At 41.4% G+C, this 9,289-nt stretch overlaps 1 protein-coding gene and 1 long non-coding RNA gene across 2 annotated transcripts in view; both read right to left on the bottom strand.

The window, feature by feature from the left end:
- LOC141758955 (uncharacterized) overlaps positions 1-9,289 on the bottom strand; it is a 64,355-nt gene that overhangs the window by 32,583 nt on the left and 22,483 nt on the right. The window lies entirely within an intron of this gene.
- btbd17a (BTB (POZ) domain containing 17a) lies at positions 877-7,311 on the bottom strand. Its single transcript, XM_074620791.1, has 3 exons — positions 7,083-7,311; positions 5,132-5,435; positions 877-4,416 (listed from the first exon to the last, which is right to left on the bottom strand). Exons 1-3 carry the CDS (start codon positions 7,177-7,179, stop codon positions 3,342-3,344), a joined length of 1,476 nt encoding a protein of 491 aa, XP_074476892.1. The 5' UTR covers positions 7,180-7,311; the 3' UTR covers positions 877-3,341.

The raw sequence follows: 9,289 nt of genomic DNA, 5'->3' as shown, positions 1-9,289 counted from the left end.
TAAATGTAGCAAAAATAATATTAAATATAAATGTAACATTAATTGATATTTCTCTTTATTTCTCTTTGTATTCATTCTCTTGATTATTTACTCTTCTGTTTAATTTTCCCTTTTATTTATTTATTTTTGCAAGTATTTTTTATATTTAAATGTATGTATTTATTTATGTATTTATGCATTTATTGACAGCCCCCTCATTTGCATAATGAGGCAGAACTGCATAAAGAAACGTGTAAAGAAAATAATACAGAAATAAATATGTTTGGAGAAATAAATAAGTGGTGAAATGCGAAGGGGAAAATTGTGCATAAATAAATAAACAAATAAATAAATAAATAAGTACATTTATAAATAAATATAAAATAAATACAAAATAAATGCAAAAATAAATACATAAATAAATACATAAATAAATAAATAAAAGAATAAATGCAAAAATAAATTTAAAAAAGGGACAGTTAAACATAAAAGTAAATAAATAAGGGAATTAATACAAACATAAATGCATAAAGAAGCAAATAAAATCAGAAATATCAATTTATGTCACATTTTATATTTATCCTTTTAATATTATTTTTGCTACATTTAATGACATATTTATTTCTGGAGTCATTTATTTATTTATTCATTTATTTTTGATTTTGGCACGTTCTGTCCTCCATATAGTACTGTTTTGTATCAGTTATTATTATGTATTAATGTGTAAGCAGCCTTTTAGTGTTCATTTTAATTACTTTATCAACTGTTTGGTGGATTAATCTTAACAGTGCATTTTTAAACTGAAAAATAAAATTGACGTGACTTAAGAATTATTTTTGTGAGGTGATGAAAACATGAAATCACAGGACAATTTTCAGTTTAATTTTAAAACTTCAGTAAAAATCTTTATTATCAGGTAACATTGATTAATGCAACAGTGAATCTACGTAATGATTTTAATAACATTAATGAACTAATGATGGGGTACTCTTACATCTACAGTACTGTGGTGGTGTGAAGGCTTATAAGAGTGGTTTTATAAATACATTATGACTAAAATAAAAAGTAAAAATGTGCAGCTGAAGTTCAACAGGAGGAGCATGTGGTGCCCAGTAAGCACTGATTTAGTGATTTGTTGGTAAAATAAAAAATATCTAGGTTAAAACTGGGCTGAATTTGGTTTATTTTTTACATCTAAGTTACATATAACTATTGTTTCAACAACATTTAATGACTATATTTCACTTTGAAGCTACATTTTGACGTTTAATCATTAAAATGTTGTTGAAACAACTGTTATATGTTAACAGTTTAGATGTAGTTTGACCTGCCGATCACCAGATCAGTGCTCACTTGGTGATGAATGACAACTGTGACCCCTTTAACTGTAAACGGGGTATAATAGCACCAATAATTAAAAAACAACACAAAGAAAATGTAGCCGGAACAGAACCTCAAGCATAAAGGATCAGGCTGGAGATATTCAGTACTTTTCTCATCGTCAATAAATCCCATGAAAAGACTAAAACCAACAATGTGTTCATCTGTTTGTCAGTAGTTTCTGACTGTCTGTGGCTCTCAGCCCCAAGAACATCGGCGCCTAATGAAATCTTTAGAAACAGCTCACAAATATATAGTTTCATTTTTAAAAAATGCTCAGTAAATTCCTAAAACAGCTGGGCGCTGTAGTTTTAATCAAACATTACTCAAACAGGAGGAAATAGTGCATTTGTTGGGGACTATTTTCAGCGGCGGATTAATCCACGTTTGGTGCTCTAGTGAGTATTAGTAGCAGCAGGATGACACAGTGAGGTTCATTGATGTGTTTTTAGTTTTTGGACAACAGTAAAGCTCTGGCACTCTATAGAGTAGTTTATATTGACGTTATGATGACGTCACGGTGTTAGCTGGAGGCAAAACAAAGGAAAGACTGGATGCTAATGGTAAGTGTCCACAGGGGCGTTTTTTATCGTGAGGGGACGCGACGCTTCCCAGCATTGGACGCTTGGTGTGCTGTCCCTAGAAACAAGGCACTCGGCTCCTGATTGGACGAACGCTTTCCCGCCGTTGGCTGCTGCTCCCAGCTTTCAAACCGGAACCAGTATGGAGGCTTGTTTGGAAACTTTCTTCTCTTATATTCACGTAAATAGTTCACTGAAATGTCTTTCTGAAAACATTTGAGGCGAGAAATAAGCTGTGCAGTTGCTGAATCTTTCTTTGTTTTGGATCGACAACGTTTATTTTAAAAGATCCTCAGGTGTTTGGAGAGGCAGCGAGTCGCGTCGGACGCCCGTGATTTTCATAAAGTAGACGAGCCCTCAACTTTATGCAAATGAGGAGCGGGCGTCATGACGCTTAGTCTCTCGAATCGCGACGCCACGCTATCAGAATGCATTGCGCGGCTGCTTACATAGACAATGAATGGGGAGCGTGGAAAGCACGGAGCCTGTGGACACGGACCGTAACACTAACAGTGGGCTGAAGTTACACATCTAAAATGTCATCTTGCTGTGTTGTTAGCTGCCAGGATCCAGATATCACAAACATCTGAGATGACAAACTGTGATTCGAGGCTCTAGCGAGCTTCAATATCAGAGAAACGTTTCAGAGATGGAGAGTAAATGTTGCTAATAGTTTAGCCTTCTGCTTACAGCAGCCGTGAGCCGGCAGTTAGAAGAAGGCTAAACTATTAGCATCCCTTTTTCTCCGTCTCTGAAACGCTTCGTCGATATTGTCCGACTCTCTTTTTGACTGACTTTACTGAAGGATAGTTAAGTATAGACATCCAAAGATGTATACGCTCTCTATGTATCTTTACAGCCCCAGCCGTCTCCTCCTCCTGCAGTAGTCTCCAGCGGCGTAGGGGTCGGCTGATCTGGTCCCGTTGGTTCATGTTAACTTTCTCAACTACCACTGGTGATCCTGGAGAGTGAGTGACGGCACATGTTGAGAGAAAATAGTATTTTATTCAGCCATTGTTAAAAAAAACAAGCCAACAATATTTGCTAGCCAGCGTTAACTAACGTGTTCACAAATTACGTCGTCATGTTTACTAACAGAAAATGGGGTCTATTGGTGTTTTCATGGGATTTGTTGACAGTAAGAGAAATGTAGAATAGCACCAGACGTTTCCTTTAAGACACGTTTCATCATGATTTTACACTCACTGTTATCTCAGACAGTCATGAGTAAAGCTTTGGTGTGTTAGTTGCCCGATGAAAACAGCAGAGACGAGACAAAATGATCCAAACATCACATACGAGGAGGATTCAGATCCGTGACCCCGTGACGTGATATGAGTGAGATGTCGCTTCACAAGGTTGGATTGTGTTCGGCGAGGTAAGGTGGCTCAGAGAAGAAGGTCAGTTCTTGCTGGTTATGAGGGTTTGGTACAGCGGCTTCACCACAATATGGAGGAAGAGGGAGCTATCGATGAGGTAGTCAGACGTCCGGCGGTACAGGTCGGCGTCGGCCAAGAAATCCCCGTTTTCTTCCGTGCTCTGGTGGAAGTTGTAGACGTGTTTCACCACCACCTTCCCCTGCTGCTGAGCCATCACAATCACCGTCTTCTGGAAGTTCACACCGGCGAAATCTGCGCTGGACGTGGCCGGCGTGATGATGATGCGAGGGCGGCCTCCATCCACGCGTGTCGGCTGCATGGCGCCCGCCTCCGTGTACATCGGCCTCATGCTGAGGGGTAACCAGCGTGGCGAGAACATGGCGTTCCAAGTCACCCGCTTGCTGGAGTCGTGGCCGCTGGGCCCCAGCTGGGTCTGGAAGCTGGTGCTGCGGTCGTCTCGCGACGGGTTGCTGATGATCCAGGGCGACCCCCACACCGGTGACAGGTAGTTCCTGGGCATGAAGAGGCTGCAGTTCACGTCAAAGTACTTGGCCATGTGCAGCGGCGACGCAGAGTGAAACTGGTAGGACATGTACAGCAGGTCGCGCACCGACTCCTGATAGCGAGCCAGGACTGATGAGTGCGTCTGGAGGCGGAAGAGCTCCCGTGGCGGCATCATGGCGTAACGCACAGCTCTCAGCGCGTTCTCTGCTGTCAGACCGTCCGGCTCGTTCTGAATAATCCACGCCTCCAGTGCCGCAAAGAGCTCCATCTCGCTCTGCAGGATGAGGTCGGAGCGCTGCAGCAGGGACATGAGCAGCTGGCTGCTGACGGTCGCCCACTCGCCGCTGTGCAGCACCGACGACAGGTTCCAGGCCATGAACTGGAGACAGCTGTCCCTCAGAGTCACGTCCCCGGCCTGCAGGGCGTACTCGTACCAGCCCGCCACGTGGCCCGAGGACGAGTCCCGGGCCAGATTGTTGGTCATGTACTGGGTGATGCCCTGCTGGAGGCCCATCACTTGGTACTTCGAGGCCAGCTTGTGTAAAGGCGTCGCCTGGTCCAGACGCAGAGAAATCTCTCCACAGTACAGATACCTGCTCAGAGACAGGAAGGACAGGTTTAATGTGTTTGAAGCACAACATTTCAACTTAAAACATACATACAGAATGTGACAAATGTTTTACCCACAGCGAGAACCACTGATCTAAACCTGCAACAACTTATGAAGAGCACCAGAACAAATTATAACTCGTTAACTGTTAACTTGTTAAATGTTCAGACCTGGTGTCAACATGCGTCCTGAGTGATCCGAACACACGTGGAGAGCTTTAAGTACGTCTGTTTACACCTGGCATTAGAATGCGTCTCCAGTGACCACTTGTGATCTGATCACTGAGGATGCATGTGAATACCAGGTCTGAACGGGGCCTTTAAGTAACCTCAAAGAAAAACACTTAAAAGGTTCCACTTTATAAAATGAACAAGGAGAGTTCCTTCAGTGTGGCAGATGGCAGCTCGACTGTAGTTCAGGTTTTGATCAACCTCATTAGCATTTCAGATAAAAATAGATTTAGTTATTGATTGCTGCAGCACAGGCTCCTCGATGTCTTCCTGCTACGCCACAGGAGCTGCTATCGAGCAACCCAGCGGCCCCCTGATTGGTCAATGTGTTTCATGTTGGACTCATTGATCGTGTGTCTCAGATGTAGGGCTGCAGTTGCAGAGTTCATCCCTCTAGAGGGCATGATAGCTCAATCAAACTGCAGAGGGTGGAAGTGTGACATCTATCTCGCGTTGAGATGCTCTCACCTGATGAACCTGTCGAACACGGCAGCACAGTCGGAGCTCTCTTTCAGGACCAGCGTGCTGCTGTTGCGGCTCAGCAGGATCTCCTCAAACACGGAGCTCTGCAGGGAGAGCACCAGCGAGTGAGCCTGGATCACCTTCACCTCGTCGGCGCTGGGCGTCTCCACCCTGAGCGACACGTCACTGCCGTTGCCCTGAGCCAGCAGGGCCTCCAGACGCTGCACCACGGTCAGGGAGTGGCTGATGGTGTCTCCGCCACCGCTGCCGCCACTTCCGTCCTGTGCAGGGTCAACTTTCAGCATGCCTGCTGGTGGAGGAGGAATATGTAGTTATAATAAAAGAAAAACATAACAGAAAAGCAAGATTAGAGAGTGAAGTTTGTCAGAGGAGCGTGCAGAAGTTGCATGTCAGTGATGTACTGGGGCAGACAGCGGGGCAGTATCAACCAGTTCCACGCCATTGATCAGTCCAGCTGCACGCGCTGTCTGGATAATGAGGGATTGTGGGTCACGTTTAATTAAAGCTTTGTCTCAGCTGAGGCGGTTGTAGCACACCACCCCTCCTCCATCCCTACGCTGTGACTGGATCTGAGCCTGGATTCATATTAACAAAGTTTAGTTCCTCTTTCTGATTCTTCATAAATATTTGACACTTCCTTTCTCCTCATAAAAACGGAACACGACACAAAGTCAGCTGTGGGCCGTGATGCTCCCTTTAAATCACAACCCGGACTGAAGACACAGTTTTTGGTGCAGCCTGTTCACATAGCAGGAGGTATTCAGTAGTCAGACAGAGATCTGCTTATTTTCACTAAGGTCTAAACCTAGAGGTACGGAGGACAGAACCTGCCAAAATCAAAAATAAATGAATAAATAAACAATGACTCGATAAATAAATGAATGTCATTAAATTTAATAAAAATTATATTAAAAATAAATGTAGCCATTACTTAATTGATAAAATGTGATATAAATTTATATTTCTGTTTTATGTAATTATGTATTTAATTTTTTTAATTTTAGAATTTATTCATTTATTTTTGCATTTATATTTTATTTATTTTTGCACTTATTTTCTATTTATTTTTAAATGTATGGATTCATTCATTTATTATTTTTTAATTAATCAATTAATTAATTAATCGATTGATCTATTTCTGCACGATTTTTCTTTTGTATTTCACCCCTTATTTATTTCCCCAAATGTTTCTTTATACATTTATTTACACATTTCTATTTACATTTCTTAATGCATTTCTGCCTCATTATGCAAACAAGGGGGCTGTCAATAAATGCATAAATACATAAATAAATACATGCATTTAAAAATAAAAGAAATAATAAAAGTGCACAAATAAATACAAAATAAATGCAAACATAAATAAATTAAAAAAATTATAAAAATAAATACATAAATAAATAAAAGAGAAAATTAAACAGAAGAGTAAATAAATAAGGGAATTAATACAAAGATAAATGAATAAAGGAGCAAATTAAAACAGAAATATAAATTTATGTCACATTTTATCAATTCATTAATGGCTACATTTGTTTTTAATAATATTTGTTCTTGATTCTGGCATGTTCCGTCCTCCATATAGAGGAAGGGAGATATTAAAAATACTGTTCACCCAGTAAATAAAGAGAATAAAGTTTAAATTTAAAGTTTAAAGTTTAATAAAAGTGTCCCTTAAGGAAAAAGGTTGGGAACCAATGCTTTACTAGAAAGTAGCTCCAATGCAGCACCAGTGAGAAACAACACATTAATCCATCTGTAATTATGAGTTTGAAAGCTCCATCAAACATCAAACAGTCATTTACAAGATCACCTCCGTCCCACACCCAGAATCAGCACACAGAGCTGCAGCACACTGAAATAAAGCATCGGACTACATCAGACTACACATCATGTTTCATGACTTTACGAGTGACCTTGCAGCTGAACACTAACTCACCTGCAGCAGCTGCTCCTGAGTGCAGACAGAGAGCCAGAACCAGAACCAGAACCAGAACCAGCATCCCAACGTGGATCTGAACAACTTGTTTCACCATCTTCTCTCAGTCGTCCTCCGTCCGTCCGTCCTCACTGCTGTATGTCTGGATGTCTGTCGACTAGAGGACGAGGGGGTCTGAATGTGGTACAGGGGTTCTCCTCGCCACATCCGGCCCACCACACACACACACACACACACACACACACACACACACACACACACACACACACACACACACACACACACAGAACCTCATCGATTGGTGGGTGGAAACAGGCCTGGGTTGTTTCCATGGCTACCACTTTGATTCTGACTTTCCTATCCGTGGGTATTAACGCTTGCTGCATGACATTGATTGGATGAGGAGGCCGCGGGGACTCTCAGACAGCTGTGGACGAGGAGACACAGCTGTGATGTTTGATCTCACTGCAGGTCCAGGGCCGGCTCCTGTCCTTCTGGTGCCCTGTAGGTGAAATAGAGAGCCGAAGTCCCACCTCTTCTGGTGGGGCATTATTTCAGAACAAATATGAACGATAGTCAACGGAGAGAGATGAATATTTATTTGAAATGCGCCATAAATCACACATATGATGTTTGTCAATTTAAAAGATCATTTTGCAAGTCAAGAAACCAAGACCCCTAAAGGTGGCATCCTATAGGCGACCGCCTATACCAGGGGTCAGCAACCTTTACTATCAAAGGAGCCATTTTAGGCAAAAACAACAACAAAAACACTATCTGTCTGGTGCCGCAAAATATTTGAACATTGTAATGAAGGTAACACAGTTTATAGTCTAAGTATATAGAATATAAATCTAATCCAGTGAGGGCCAAAGAGACAATGTACGACGGAGTATTAGGGCCACATTGAGGGAAAAAAACATCTGAGATTTACAGAATAAAGTCAGAACTTTACGAGAAAAAAAGTCGTAATATTACAAGAATAGAGTCATAACTTTACGAGGAAAAAAATTACTACTTTATAATATTATGACTTTATTCTCATAATACTACGACTTTTTTTCTTGTAATATTATGACTTTATTCTGTAAATCTCCGATTTATTTTATTTTCCTCAATGTGGCTCTAATACTCTGTCGTACCGTCGTACCATAGACCTACAACATGAAAAATAAAAATTAAAATGTAAGCAAAAAACAGTTTTTCATTTCCATTTTTATAAATCCACAGGGAGCCACAGGAGGTCGCTGACCTCTGATCTATACAGTATGTGCTACGCATTAAGCCGGCCCTGTGAAGGTCTGCAGGTGAGGACTGATCTGTATCACAGGTTTTATTTCAACCCTTTCAGCTGTGATGATCTGGGATATCTGCAAACACTGAAGCTGGATCATGAACTACCAGTATTAAAAATGTAGGCCGTAGTGCGGTTATGTGTGTCAGTGTGTTCACCCAGTTCAGTCCATGATGTGCGTGACACAGCAACACAAGCAATTTATTCACAGCTTCAGGCTACAGCACGCTTCATTAGGGGGGAGTAAGTTATACAATCAATACCTCCTTTAATGATTCTGACTGAAATCATCATCACTTTGTTTTTAAAAATATGTACAATCCATCCAGCAAAACTCAAACTCTGTTCAAGGAGAAAGTCAGTGAGGGACTGTACAGCTGATATCTGTGAGGTTTACGATGATGATCTGTTGTTGTGGTGCCTTGTCAGCGTTGTTGACCCCGGCCTGTGAGCACGGATCATATGTGTGTCAGAGTCGATGGTGAGTTCTTCTATCCCGGTCTGACTGTGGATAGAAAGGATATCTGTGTCTGGATGTGAGCCAACAGGTCAGTCAGTCATACGGTGGCCTTCAATGTGCACATATAACATGTTTGGTCCCTTTTTGTCTCTCTGTAGAGAGTTAACACCATTAACTTCAAGTTTAGCATGAAAAACATAAAATATTACATTTCAAACCACTTTGTTTTTGCACATGACGACTAATTTCTTAATCACATGCAGTTTGGGGCAAGTCATAGTCGAGTCAGCACACTGACACACTGACAGCTGTTGTTGCCTGTTGGGCTGCAGTTTGCCATGTTATGATCTGAGCATATTGTTTTATGCTAAATGCAGTACCTGAAGCTGCAGTCAAAGTGTTCACCAACATCTGCCTGAGATACTACCAGATGTATTCACATATCATCACCAC

Source organism: Sebastes fasciatus, chromosome 20, assembly GCF_043250625.1.
Source record: "Sebastes fasciatus isolate fSebFas1 chromosome 20, fSebFas1.pri, whole genome shotgun sequence".
NCBI classification, from domain to species: Eukaryota; Metazoa; Chordata; class Actinopteri; order Perciformes; family Sebastidae; genus Sebastes; species Sebastes fasciatus.
The sequence above is the reverse complement of the archived record's forward strand: the minus strand, read 5'-3'. Positions and strand labels throughout refer to the sequence as shown.

Excerpts from the sequence above, each read along its gene's own strand:
- btbd17a (XM_074620791.1), bottom strand. The coding sequence starts at position 7,179 with ATGGTGAAACAAGTTGTTCAGATCCACGTTGGGATGCTGGTTCTGGTT. Across the intron at positions 5,436-7,082 it reads CTCAGGAGCAGCTGCTGCAG|CAGGCATGCTGAAAGTTGAC; the intron begins GTGAGTTAGTGT and ends CTCCTCCACCAG. Across the intron at positions 4,417-5,131 it reads GTGTTCGACAGGTTCATCAG|GTATCTGTACTGTGGAGAGA; the intron begins GTGAGAGCATCT and ends GTCTCTGAGCAG.